This window comes from Trichosurus vulpecula, chromosome 6 (genome assembly GCF_011100635.1).
Source record: "Trichosurus vulpecula isolate mTriVul1 chromosome 6, mTriVul1.pri, whole genome shotgun sequence".
NCBI lineage: Eukaryota > Metazoa > Chordata > Mammalia > Diprotodontia > Phalangeridae > Trichosurus > Trichosurus vulpecula.
The window spans coordinates 277,399,250-277,413,202 of record NC_050578.1 but is presented as its reverse complement, the minus strand read 5'-3'; the positions used below and the strand labels follow the sequence as shown (position 1 = coordinate 277,413,202).

General features: G+C 51.0%; 1 protein-coding gene and 1 pseudogene across 1 annotated transcript; one reads left to right on the top strand and one right to left on the bottom strand.

Moving 5' to 3' along the window:
* Positions 1-305: 305 nt before the first annotated feature.
* LOC118853164 (glutathione S-transferase P-like) lies at positions 306-3,000 on the bottom strand. The gene is made up of 7 exons (XM_036763153.1): positions 2,921-3,000; positions 2,772-2,807; positions 2,412-2,518; positions 2,194-2,281; positions 1,252-1,355; positions 693-800; positions 306-542 (listed from the first exon to the last, which is right to left on the bottom strand). Coding segments are annotated over exons 1-7 (633 nt in total). The 5' UTR covers positions 2,922-3,000; the 3' UTR covers positions 306-353.
* Positions 3,001-10,007: 7,007 nt separating this feature from the next.
* LOC118853163 lies at positions 10,008-13,007 on the top strand (annotated as a pseudogene).
* The last annotated feature ends 946 nt before the right edge of the window (positions 13,008-13,953 follow it).

The following is a 13,953-nucleotide window of genomic DNA, read 5'->3' as shown; positions in this document are numbered from 1 at the left end:
TGGCTGCAGAAGACTGAAGGCATGAGGATGACAAGGGAAAATCCCTCCCCCTGCCCCTACCATGTTGGCATTGGAAGCAAAGCCCCACTCACCCCACCCTAGTTATAGCTCTGACCAGGAGAAAACAAGGTGAGAAGGCCAAAGGTATATCTCAGAGGAGCTGCTGGAGCGGGGGGTGACCACAGTCCACCTCACCACATGCCCCCCATCTTACCCTGGGTGGTGGATGGTTGGGGGTTCACTCTCAGGACACACAGACCTGTCCAGAGCTCTGCCCCTCCCAGTTAAATGAGGATACCAGGAGATGTTTGTTTGAAAGCTTTTATTGCCAGACAAGGGTCAGGCCTGAGCCCTCACTGTTTACCATTGGCATTGATGGGGAGACCAGTGTGCTGGGGTGAGGCCAGGAAGGCTTTGAGCTTGGGCCGGGAGGAGAGACGAGCAACATAGGCAGACAGTAAGGGGAAGTCATCCAGGCACTGGGGAGCCAATGTCTGGTGAACCAACAGCAGGTCCAGCAGATTGTAATCCGCGAAAGAGATCTGCAGGGCACAGGGCACCAGAGACTATGTCAGCCAAGGGGAGTTGGGAGGGAGGGCAACCCTGGGCTGGGCGCCGGGTCCTAGGCTTTAGGCTCTCCCAGGTCTGACATCTGGTTCCCCAGAGACCCATCTGCTCCCCCAGAGCCTCACCTTGTCCCCCACGATAAAGGCCTTGCCTCCCTGGTTCTGCTTCAGCAGGGTCTCAAAAGGCTTCAGCTGGGTGGGCAGGTCCTTCACATACTTGGCCTTGCCCTCCTCCTGCAAAGCCAAGGGCCCCCCAGCCCCAGCTCAGTTAGGAGACAATGGAGAAGGAGAAATGGGAGCACCAGGACATACCCTCACTTTTCCCTTCCCAGATTCCTTTCTGACCTCCCCTCCCCTGGGAGGCCCTTCCTCACACCTGGGTGGCTAGGGCCTTTCCTGCCGATGCACACCAGCACCTCTTACACAGGCCATTGGAAGGAGTGATGGAGAACACCTGAGTCCAACTGCTCCCTCACAACTTCTCCCAGCCTCAGTTTCCCCTCTGTAGAATGTGGACCACATGGGCACCAGCCTCCCAGGGTGGTTGTGAGGATCAACTCTTGTAGGGGGCAATAAATACCAGGAAGGCCAACCAAATGGAATGGGCAGGAGAAGGCTCTCCCCACCCACTGAGGGACTTGCAGTGGCCAGCATGGGGTCAGCTCTCAGCCCTCTTGTCACTCACATAATTCTGGTAGATGAGGCCAAGGTACTTGCGCCTGAGGTCCTCCACCCCGTCATTGGCCACATCCAAGAGAGCCTGTTCTCGATCATCCTTCCCATAGAGCCCTGGGGGGGAGGGGGGGAGGAGGAGGTGAGAGAGAGGGGTGGGAGAGGATCCAGTCACCTTCCCTCCCAGGGCCCCTCTCAAGGCTCCTCTCAGCTCCCCTCCCCAAGGTCTAACTTCAAAGTCACCAACTCAGGGAAGCCTTCTCTGGGCAACCTGGCCCAGCAGGGCTGCTTTCTGCACTGGGAACTCTTCATTCAGCCAAATTGGTCCCTCTGGGAGTCCATCTCCCACCTCCTGCCTTTGCCCAGGCTGTGACCCTTCCATTGGGCTGCTCAGGTTCTGGAACACAGGTGGGTGTTCCAAGGGTCAGAACTAAGGAGGCTTGGTCAGTGCCCTGCTGCAGAAGGCCTGCCTTGGAGCTCCCCACTGATTACAAAATGACAGTGGATTTATTTGGTATTTTATTCTATCCCACCCTCTTCCCTCCCCACATAACCTCCCTCATGGCAGGGACTCATTCTTTTTTTTTTAACTCTGCTGTCTCCTATACAGTGCTTGACACACAGTAGGCACTCAATAAATGCTGGCTGAATTGAAAGTGATTTTGCTCTGGGCAGGGATCCTGTCTCCTCACTCTATTCCAGCCTTGTCTGAACCAGTGCTGGGCCCACAGAAGGTGCCCAGCAACTGCTGGATGGATGGGTGGAAGGAGGGATGGAGAAAAAGAGGAACGTGGATAGACAGATGGATGGAGAGAAGGAGGGAGGGAAGGATGAACCAGGCCTGGGCCCACAGAAGGTGCCCAGTAACTGCTGCACAGAGGGAGGAAGCATATGGATAGGTGGCTCCCACGTGACCCCTCTACCCCACCCCCACCACCGGAGTCAGTGGCCATACCATATTTGCGCCCCAGGTATCTCAGGATGGCATTGCTCTGGTACAGGGTCAAGTCTCCGTCTGTGAATTTGGGGAGCTGGCCGTAGAGCTATGGGGCAGAGGTCAGGGGAAGGGGCTGAACACGATACCCCTCCCAGACCCCCATCTCCCGCACCCTCAACTGACCGCCCCGTCCCCCCTACCCCCACCCCCGGCCCTCCTCCTCTCTGGCCACTCACACAGCTGGCCTTGAGGTCCCCCTTCATCCACATGTCCATGGTCACTATATCCTCCTTCCAATCCTGGCCCTGGTCAGCCAGGAGCATCCGCATGGCCTCGCATCGCCCTGAAGGGAGGGCAGGGGACAAAGGAGCTCAGCCCGGAGGGGGCAGCCCGAGAACAGCACCCCTTCCGGAGTCCCCCCTGGACAAACCCCTCCCCCCTCGGGGCCCCAGTTTCCTCCTCCGTAGGATCCGGGGGCCGAGGGCTAGGATCTGTGGAGGGGGCTTCCACGGTCCTCTCCCACGTCCTGCGGGGAGGTGGGCTCCTCTCGAGGGTCCCCCGGCCTTGCCGCCCCCCGTGCTGGGACCACGAGTTACCTCTGACAGGGAAGTAGGTGATGGTGTAAGGAGGCACTAGGAGAGATGGACAGAGAGGTCAGGGGGGCCTGCGCCCCCAAAGCCCCTTCGGCCCCAGACCCTCCCCATTCTCCTCCCGATGGCCCTCCCGGGGGAGGCCCAGGCCTTACTTTCTAGCGATAGCGGCACACAGGAAGGAACGGAGCAGGAAGCTGCATCCCAGGAGCCGCCCTGAGCTTAATAAGCCCGGACCCGCCCCGGCCGCGCCCCCTGACTCCCCTCCCGGACCCCAGAATGTGCTGAGTCACTGTGACAGGACACCGGGGTGCAGGGGCAGGGGTGGGGAGAGGAAGGCTGAGAACCGCATAGGAACCTGGCACGGACTGATGTATTTGCACTAATTAACCCTGGCACTAAAGGGGAGGGGGAAAAGCTTCCTGCAGAAGGTGGGACTTGGGGACGGAGGGGATTCCGGGCTTGGGGCACAGCCAGGGCAAATGTCCAGAGAGGGGAGGTGGGGGTCTCGTATGGCCTGTGTCCCAGGACCATGGAGGGGAGGAAGGTGGAAGACAGGAGGAGGCAGATCATGAAGGATCCCGGGGAGGGAGCCAAGGATTTATGAGTCAGAGGACCCGCCTTGGAATACCAGATCTGCTGCGTATTTCACCCTGGGTGATCTTGTTCCAGGCCTCAGTTTCCACACCTGTAAAAGGAGGGACTTAGATGACCTCTGAGGTCCCTTCCACCTACGGTTTTATGAGCCGATGAAGTGGCATTCCCAAAGAATGCTCCTCCGACTTCTATTTGGAGACCACCTGCAATGGGGAACTCATTACCCCAGCCATCTGGAGCATCAGCGGAGGCTTCCACCCTGGCTGCAAGGAGTCAGTACTTTCAAACCGGAAAAAGAAAGTAATTTGCCAGCTCATTTATTTACTAGAGGAGGCCATTCCTTCTACAGAAGCAGGGCAAATGACACGATCCCACCTGGCTGCACAAAACTAGGGTGGGGCAGCTGGACTTCTGCCAAGGGCACCAAGATGTAAGGGGTACTGGCAGCATTTGATATGCAGAGACTATTGAGCTGAGCACCTAGCTAGCAGAGCTGCACCCCAAGGTGATCTCTTCTGTGGCCCACCCCACCTTGCTATCCCCCCAGCTTCAGCACCCCCAACAGCGACCTCCCACCCCAAATCAAAGTGTCCTGGCTGAAAAATGGGTAGCTACATCTCTGCCATATAGGCATGCACATGTGTTACTGGTCAGGCTGTGGAGAAGTATGTGGTGTATGAAAACCGTATTGGTGGAAAGTCACTTGGCACAACCCACTCGGGAAAACTACTTAGAATTAGGCGAGGAAAAATCGGTCAATCCTCCACAGCCTGTATCCCATCCATCCAAATGCATCCCAAGACTGTAGGCAGTGGAACTGGACGTGTTAGTTCTCCACCAGGGATTCCTGCAGGTTGCTTTTAACAGAGTGTTATAGCTGGAGGGAACCTTAGAACCTAGATCCTTATCTCCTCTCTACCTCCCACCTTCAGAAAACTGAAGCCCAAGTGTGTGTGTGTGTGTGTGTGTGTGTGTGTGTGTGACCTCCAGCTTCTCTACTTCTTCCCCCATTCTTTCCTTCTTTAGTTTCTGAGGAAGAGATGGCCTTTCTACAAGCATGGGTCTCAGCCCCGCTCCCCTACCCCCATTCCCTGGGGCCTGTGATCATTTAATCTATTAAATTCAATCAATCCCTGTGGCCTGGCCCCTCCATTGCTGTTGGAACACATGCTTGGTCCTCTGGGACCCTCCACAGCCTTCCTTTGGTTTTGCCAGCCCAGGCAAGTTAGCTCTCCTCTTTTTCATTCCCAAACTAGAAAGGATTCTCTATACGCACCTATGCCCGCCCTTCTCAGCCTTCCCTCCTTTGGCTCTCAAATCCACCCCTCAAGTGTAACTGCTGCCTCAAGGTTTACTGACTTTGATTGAGATTAACTGCAAATGCTCCTGACCTTGTCAGTCCTTATCCGGCTCAATCTCTCTGGGATTTCTGAGCCTGTTAGCCACCTCATCCATTCTCACCCCGCTCCACACCCCTCTGCCCCAGTGCTGGGCCCCAACTCTCTCCTTCCATTGCTTTCCTGAAAATTCTCTCTTTCCCTTCTCCTCCTACCTGACAGGGTGATCTTCTGTCTCCCTCCCCATAGGTCAGGTGTATCCCAAGGCTGTCCCCTCAGCCCTCTGGTCCTGTGGATAAGTTCCTCTGCTTCTGTAGCTTCATATCCCTTCACAGGTGGTTCCCCAATCTCCATCTTCAGATGTAACCTTGGGCCCAGGAGTCCCAGATCTGAGCAGATGGACTGCCTCTAAAGTATTAAAATCACACTGACTTCTTGCTCCCCCACCTAGAATTTATTTACTCCATGAACAAGTCTCCTGCTTTCATACGAACATTCAAGGTAATAAATGCAGTTTGGTTTATTTAGGTCCACGTGGGACTTTTCTTTTTGCCTTTGGCCTTTGTGGGGCATGTGTCCAGCATTGGGAGCTTGGGAACAAAGCATTCGCATAATTTATTTTTTTAATTTAATATTTTCCCTCAATTATATGTAAAAACAATTCTTAACATGACTTTTAGTTCCAAACTTCCTCCCTCCCCTCCCCCTCTCATTGAGAAGGCAAACAATTTGATATAGGTTATACATGTGCAGTCATGCAAAGCATACTTCCATGTTAGTCATTTTGTGAAAGAAAAAACACAAGGAAAATAACCAAGTTTGCTTCCATGGGCATTCAGACTCTATCATCCTTTCTCTGGAGATGGAGGGCATTTTCCATCCCAAGTCCTTCAGAATTGTATCAGATCACTGGATTGCTGAGAATATAAGAGTCACTCCCAGCTGATCAGCATACAATAATGCTGTTACTGTATACAATGTTGTCCTGATTCTGCTCATTTCACTTTGCATCAGTTCATGTTAAGTCTTTCCAGGTTTTTCTGAGAGCATCCTGCTTGTCGTTTCTTAAAGCACAATAGTATTTCATCACAATCATATACTTTATGGACAATTTAGTGATCCAGCCTCAGACCCTTCCTGGCTCTGTGACCCTGGGCAGGTCACTTCGCCCTGTTTGCCTCAGTTTCCTCATCTGTCAAATGAGCTGGAGAAGGAAATGACAAACCATTCCAGTATTTGCCAAACTAAAATCCCCAAATTGAGTCAAGAAGAGTCAGATATGACTGAAACAACTGAACAACAACAAAATCACAGAATTGGAGATTGTTTTGGCAAAGTTGTTGGAGCCACTAACAGTGTTTCCATGAGTCTGTCTGGGGTGTAGACTAGAACGTCTGGTGTGAGGGCTGCTGAGTCCTTTTCAGGGCTGCTTTCCACCTTTGGTGTCCACCAATCCATCTAACTCTCAGCTGTGGCTCCAAGAAGCTGTAGCATGCCCATCGACCACACCCTGGTCAGCTCTTTCAGCAGAAGGTCTAAACCAGGTTGAGGGTAACCAAGGGGTCTCAGACGACCTGTCAGTGAGTTAGGGGGGCTGTCTACCGCAAGCCTGTGAACACTTTTCCTGGTGTTCCACCGTCCATGAAAGCAGCTGAAGCAGGCACCATGGACTGGTTAGAGCGTGGTTAGACATTGAAGATGGCAAGGTCACCCACTGCATCTCCAGCCATCACAAGTCCTCTTGACTCTGTCCTGCCACTGGAATGTGGTGACTCTGGAAGAGAGAGTGAGGCTGAAGGCTTCATACAACTCAGCCTCACTTAAATCCAATTTACGCACAAATCAAAAGACATCACCTATGCTAGTTTGCCATTTTTACCTATCTCAAGGTCTTGTGGTGGCAGACAAGTAATGAAGCAGCAGGTGCAGATATGTTAGGAGCTGTAGTAACAACGCTGCACACAGGCAGCCCAGGCTGTAGGGTCATCTCCCTGAAAGCAGCTGTGGGATTCAGTGACTTCTGGGTGTCTGAGCAGCCTTTTAAGGATTGCACTGCTGACTGCTGGTGTGAGGAAGGGACTTGAAAAGGTTTCCTAAAAATTGTCTAGTTACCCAGCAATGAAACACACACAAAAAAATGTACAAAAACTTCTGCAAAGATGATTCCTCTCGCCATCGGTACGAGGAGTGTGCATACACTTATAGTTATAGACAACACAAAATCTAATAGATCTGGAAAATGAATAGCTCTTGTGAGAGAACTCAGCAGGTATCACATCCAAAAAGCAGCCCTGAGTGAAACAAGGCTGGCAATGAAGGCTGCCATACTGAAGTTGGAGCTAGATATATGTTTTTCTGGAGTTGCTGCAGTGACGGGGAGCAATGTGAAGCTGGCATAGGTTTCACAATCAAAACTAATCTAGTCAACAAGCTTGTATGCTTACCAAAAAGAGTGAATGACAGGCTCATGACAATGTGAGGAAAACACCATGCCACCATCATCAGTGCCTATGTGCCCACCATGACAAACCCTGATGAGGTCAAAGAAAATTTTATGAAGACCTGGCAATCTTTATCATCTATGTGTCAAAAGAGGATGAGCTTATGATTCTGGGTGACTTTAATGCTAGTGTAGGCTCAGACTACCAGACATGGCAGGGAGTTCTAGGGAGGAATGGAGTTGGAAACAGCAACAGCAATGGTCACCTGCTACTGAAGACTTGTGCATCTCATGACCTTCTCATCAACAACACTGTCTTCCATTTACCTAAATGTAATAAAACTTCATGAATGCACCCTCGAAGCGAGCATTGACATTTAATAGACTACATAATTGTAAGGAGAAGAGGCAGCATGCGAGAATAATGAAAGTTCTCTGTGTTGCAGAGTGTTGGACTGATCATAGACTTATTCTCCCCAAGCTAAATATCAACATCGAGGGAAGCAGCACCCCCAAGGCAAGTTGACTACCAGAAGAATTAATGTCAACAGATTATAGTGCTTCTCTGAGTGGGAACAGTTTGTGGCTAACTTGGAGAGAAAGCTGAGCCAACACACAGTTGGCAACAGTGGAGCAGAAAAGGAGTGGGCAGCTTTCAGAGATTTAGCGTACAGCACTGCATTTGCTCATCTGGATCAGAACACTCCCAAACATCACATCAAAAGAGTGGTTTGTAGAAAACAGTGGAGAAATTCAGAAGCTGCTAAGTGAACACTGAGAACTCCACAGGGGATAGATTCTCTGTCTCTAAGAAAGCAGCATTTGATTCCATCAAGAGTAAAGTACAAGCAAAGCTTAGAGAGATACAGGATTCTCCGCTCAGTAAGAAGACAGATGAAATTCAGTTTTATGCTGATAGTAACGATCTGAAGTCCTTTTATGATGCCCTGAAAGCTATTTATGGGCCAAAGACTTATGGTGCATGTCAACTATTCAGTGCTGATTGAGTCACATGATCCTGGAGAGATGGGCTGAACACTTCCATAGTGTTCTCAACAGACCATCATCAATTAACGCTGAGGCCATTGACCATTTACCTCAATTTGATGTCAATCTCTCCCTAGCTGAAGCTCCAACTGAAGAAGAGGTTTTGAATGCCATTAGGCTTCTTTCATGTGGCAAAGCACCTGGTGCTGATTCTATTCTAGCTGAGATTTACAAGGCAGGGGGTCCACTGCTCCTGCAAAAGCTGACTGAAATTTTCCAGGTCATATGGCAAGAGGAGGTTATTCCCCAAGAGTTCAAGGATGCCTCCATTGTCCATCTCCATAAAGGTAAAGGAAATAGATTGTCCTGTGGCAATCACAAGGGTGTCTCTCTCTTAGTCATAGCTGGCAAGATTCTTGCCAAAGTCCTCCTTAATAGGCTGATCCTTCACCTGGAAGATGGTCATAATACTGAGAGCCAGTGTGGCTTCAGGAAAGGTCAATATGGTGTTTGCTGCCCGACAACTCCAGGAGAAATGCTAGGAGCAGACCAGAAGTCTGTACACAACATTTGTCAATCTGACCAAGGACTTTAATACAGTCAGGACTTATGGGTGATTATATCCAAATTTGGTTGCCTGGAGAAGTTCATCAGCTTTGTACCTCAGTTTCACTATGGCATGCTAGCCTGGGTTCTGGATAATGGACAATGCTCTCATGCCTTCCCAGTTACCAATGGAGTGAAACAAGGCTGTATGCTTGCTCCCATACTTTTCAGAGGATGTTTTTAGCCATGTTTTCAAAAGCCTTCAATGAGAGTGAAAATGGCATCAGTCAGTCACAGCACTGCTGGTAAACTATGTACCTTGAAAAGGCAACAAGCCAAGACCAAAGTAGAGGGAGTGTTGGTGCATGATTTTCTGTTTGCAGATAACCGTGCACTCAGTGCAGCCTCTGAAGCTGAGATGCGACAAAGTATGGATCTATTCTCTGTTGCTTGTGTTCATTTTGGCCTGACAATTAACACCAAGAAAACACAGGTGCTCCATCAGCCACCACCACATCCCCTATATGTGGAACCATCGGTTACAGCAAATGGAGAATTTTGAGTGCTATGGATAAGTTCAGTTACCCCGGCAGTATACTTTCCAGGGAGGTACACACTGATAATGAGGTTGAAGCCTGCATTGCCAGAGCTAGCTCAATGTTTGAGAGGCTCCAAAGGAAAGTAAGGGAGAGAAGAGGTATTAGACTGACTACCAGACTGACGGTCTACAGAGCCGTGGTGCTGACCTCATTGTTGTATGCCTGTGACGCCTGGACAGTCTGCCAAGGCCATGCCAGGAGACTGAATCATTTCCATCTGAGTTGTCTTAGGAATATTCTGAAGATCACCTGGCATAAGAAGATACAACACATTGAGGTCCTTACTTGAACTAAACTGCCAAGCATTCAAACTCTGCTTCAGAGAGCACAACTCTGATGGGCTGGCCACATTGTTCAAATGCCAAATGTGCAGTTGCCAAAAAGACAATTTTATGGAGAACTCACACAGGGCAAGTGTTCGCATGGAGGTCAGAAGAAGCAATACAAGGGCAGAGCGCGGTGACGTAATGTGCAGGCCGCAGCGGGGGGTGGGGGCGGACTCTGGGCCTTTCTTCCCCTTCTGGTTCCCCCCCCCCTTTTCTCCCTTTTCCGGGTTTGGTTTCTCCCCTTTTCTCCCCCTTCTTCTCCTCCCCCTTTTTCCCCCATCCCCTTCCCCCTCCCCCCCTCCCCTGCCCCGGCCCTGGCGAAAACCCCGCTAAGAAGAACCCGCCCCCGGGAGCGAGCCGCCCTGGAGCTGACCGGGAGCTGGAGCCCGGTGTCTATAGACACTGCTATATTCTGTTGAAGATGTCTAACAGTAACACTACTCAAGAGACCCTGGAAATAATGAAAGAATCAGGAAAAAAAGCTGGTGGAAGAGTCTGTAAGCAAGAATAAGTTTGTATCCAAGTCACCAAGTAAGGAAGAGATTGAGAAGGAGGGTGAGGATACTAGTGTTGGGCAGGAGACACAGAGACGGGCTTCCAACCATGGGCATGCCGGAAAAAGAGCCAAGTCTAATTCTAAACTGAAACTGGTGCGGAGCCTGGCAGTATGTGAGCAGTCCTCTGCCCCTTTTGTTGATGGGCCACTGGAAACCCAAGATATAATTCAACTACATACCAGTTGCCCTTCTGACAAAGAGGAAGAGAAGTCCATGAAAGATGGCTCCGAAAAGGAAGACAAAGATAAAAACAAAGAAAAGGTCCCAAGAAAAATGCTGTCTAGAGACTCCAGTCAAGAATATATAGACTCCACTGGAATAGACCTACATGAATTTCTAGTAAATACACTGAAAAAAACCCAAGGGACAGAATGATGCTGCTAAAGTTAGAACAAGAGATTCTGGAATTCATTAATGACAATAACCAGTTCAAGAAATTTCTTCAGATGACCTCATATCACTGGATGCTATTACACTGGGTTGCTGTCTATTTTGGAATGGACCACAATGTTGACCAAACTGGAAGAGCTGTCATCATCAAGAAAACCAGTAACACAAGGATCCCTGAACAGAGGTTCTCAGAGCATATCAAAGATGAGAAGAATGTAGAATTTTAACAGAGGTCCATCCTGAAGAGAGATGACACCAGCATGGGCCGGGATGATAACCAGATCAGAGTTCCATTACAAGATGGAAGGAGGAGCAAGTCAATAGAAGAGAGAGAGGAGGAATATCAAAGGGTTCGAGAGAGAATATTTGCCCGAGAGACTGGCCAGAACAGATATCTAGATGACATCAGGGGGAACCGTGAGGGACTGAGTCGTACCTCGAGCAGCTGCCAGAGCAGCACAGACAGCGAGATCAAATCCCTGGAGCCCTGGCCCTGGAGCAGCACAGACTCAGATGGCTCTGTCCGTAGTATGCGGCCACCTGTTACCAAAGCCAGCAGCTTCGGTGTGATCTCCATTCTCACCAGGGGTGACAGCATTGAGAGCAATAAAGGAGGCAGTGCAGGAAGAATCTCCAGGCCAGGTTTAGCACTAGGTGCCCCAGAAGTGTGCAACCAGGTCACCTCATCCCAAACTGTCCGGGGCCTTCTCCCTTGTACTACCCAACAGCAGCAGCATCCAGCCCTCCCACCCACACCCCAGCAACAGCCACCCTTGAGTAATCACATGATCTCACGGACGGATGATCTCAGCAATCCCTTTGGGCAGATGAGCCTTAGCCAACAAGGTTCCACCAAAGCAGCTGATCCATCTTCAGCCCTGTTCCAGCCCCCGCTTCTCTCCCAACACCCTCAACAGCCTGGCTTCATCATGGCCTCTACAGGTCAGCCTCTCCCCACCTCCAACCATGCACCCCCGGCCCAGCAAGTCCTACAGCCTCAGGGCTACATACAGCCCCTGCAACAGAAAGGGGTTTCTTACTACCCTCCTGGGCAGTATCCCAACTCCAACCAGCAATACCGACCTCTTTCTCACCCGGTGGCCTACAGCCCCCAACGTGGTCAATAGCTGCCTCAGCCATCTCAGCAGCCTGGGTTACAGCCCATAATGTGCAACCAGCAGCAGGCAGCTTACCAGGGCTTGATGGGTATCCAGCAGCTGCAGAACCAAGGCCTTCTCAGCAACCACAGGAGCAGTATGGCAGGCCAGAATCAAGGCCTAGTGGTCCAGTATACTCCGCTACCTTCATAACAAGTTCCAGTGGGAAATGAGTTCCAGAATGTGGTCCAGCAGCCCTTTTAGCAACCTGTGCTGGTCCCTGCTAGCCAGTCAGTACAGGGGGGCTTACCAGCAAGGAGCATGCCTGTATACTACAGTGTGATCCCACCAGCACAGCAGAATGGCACAAGCCCTTTGGTAGGGTTTCTACAGCCCCCTGGCTCTGAGCAGTACCAGATGCCTCAGTCTCCTTCCCCATGCAGCCCACCACAGATGCCACAACAGTACTCAGGAGTGTCCCCATCTGGACCAGGTGTGGTAGTCATGCAGCTGAATGTCCCCAGTGTTCCTAATGGTTCCCAGGCCCCACAGACCCCATCTATGGTCCAGTGGAGTCACTGTAAATACTATAGCATGGACCAGCGTGGTCAGAAGGCCGGAGACCTGTACAACCCTGAGAGCAGCCCCCAGGCCAACACATAGATGAATAGCCCTATCACTTCTCCCGCTCAGTCCCCAACCCCATCTCCCGTCACCAGCCTCAGCAGTGTCTGCACAGGACTCAGCCCTCTTCCTGTCCTTACGCAGTTCCCCCGACCTGTTGGCCCTGCCCAGGGCGATGGGGGATATTCCCTCCTGGGCCAGCCATTACAGTACAGTCTGTCCATCTGTCCTCCCCTGCTCCATGGACAGTCGACTTACACAGCACACCAGGGACAGACTGGAATGAAGCATGGAAACCGGGGGAAGAGGCAGGCACTCAAATCTGCCTCCACCAACCTAGGGACTGCAGATGTTGTCCTGGGGCGGGTGTTGGAGGTGACAGACCTCCCTGAGGGCATCACCCGTATGGAGGCCGACAAACTCTTCACGCAGCTCGCCATGTCCACTGCCAAGATCCAGTGGCTCAAGCACCCTCAGGGGCTGCCAGGCGGCGGGGGTGGGGGCAGTGGGTTGGGGGGGGGGACAACAATGGGACTGCTGAGAATGGCCGGCACACAGACCTCACTGCCTTATACAGCCCCCGGCGGCCCAGAATGCCTCCCTCCACCTCAACAACTCCGTGAGTCGCTTCAAACTTCGAGTGGCCAAAAAGAACTATGACCTGAGGATCCTGGAGCAGGCCAGCTCCCAGTAGGCAGAGGAGGGGAAGAGGCCAGCACCACGGGTTGGGGCAGGGTGGCATGGGCAAGCGTTGCAGAAAAAGCACAGATAGAGATGCTGATTCAGACAGACATGAGACATGCATGGAGCTAGGGAAACAAGACATAGAAATGGAGACTGAGACCATAGAGACAGTGAGACAGACAGACCACACACACGCACACGCACACATGCACACAAGCACACACATGACTCAGTCTGGGGTTTTCTTTGCCACCTTTTCCCTCTCTTTCTCTGGGTGGCTCCTCTCCTCTCTGCCTCCCTCTCCCTCCAGTCCTCTCTTCCTTTTTTGGACATCCATTTTCCCCCATCCTGGCCCCCAATGCATTTCTTTCATTTGGGGGGGTGGTATGGAAGGGTCCTACACTCCCCCATTCCTCCCCTTCTCCTGCCACCCCATCTCCTCTTCCTCTTTTTGGTCTTTATGAATATATTTATATGGACAGAATTAAGAAGAAAAAAATAAATTGATTTTCCCCCTCCTTTCACTTCACCCCCATCTTGTCTCCCCTATCCCATGAATTAAACCTGTGCCTACCCCTCCTTTATCCATCCCAGCCCCCCAGAACACTTGTATGTTGTTTGTTTGAGGTTCGTGCTTCAGTAACAGACACAGTATTTAATTGCATATACCGATGTTTGCTGGGTATGTTCACTGTAAATTTTATTTAATCTCGGGTTTTTTGTTTGTTTTGGGGGGTTGTTTGGGGGGTTTTATTTTATTTTATTTTTGTTTTGTTTTTAAATATAAAAAAATCATCTGTCAAAAAAAAAGAAGAAGAAGCAATACAAGGACACTCTCAAGGTCTCCCTTAAGAACTTTGGAATTGATTGTGTGGTAAGGGAGACAGTGGCACAGGACTGCCTGGCGTGGTGTGCCCACATCAGAGAAGGTGCTGTGATCTCTGAGTGAAGCAGAATTGAAACAGCTCAGAAGAAACACGAGATGCACAAAGTTAGGAATTCCA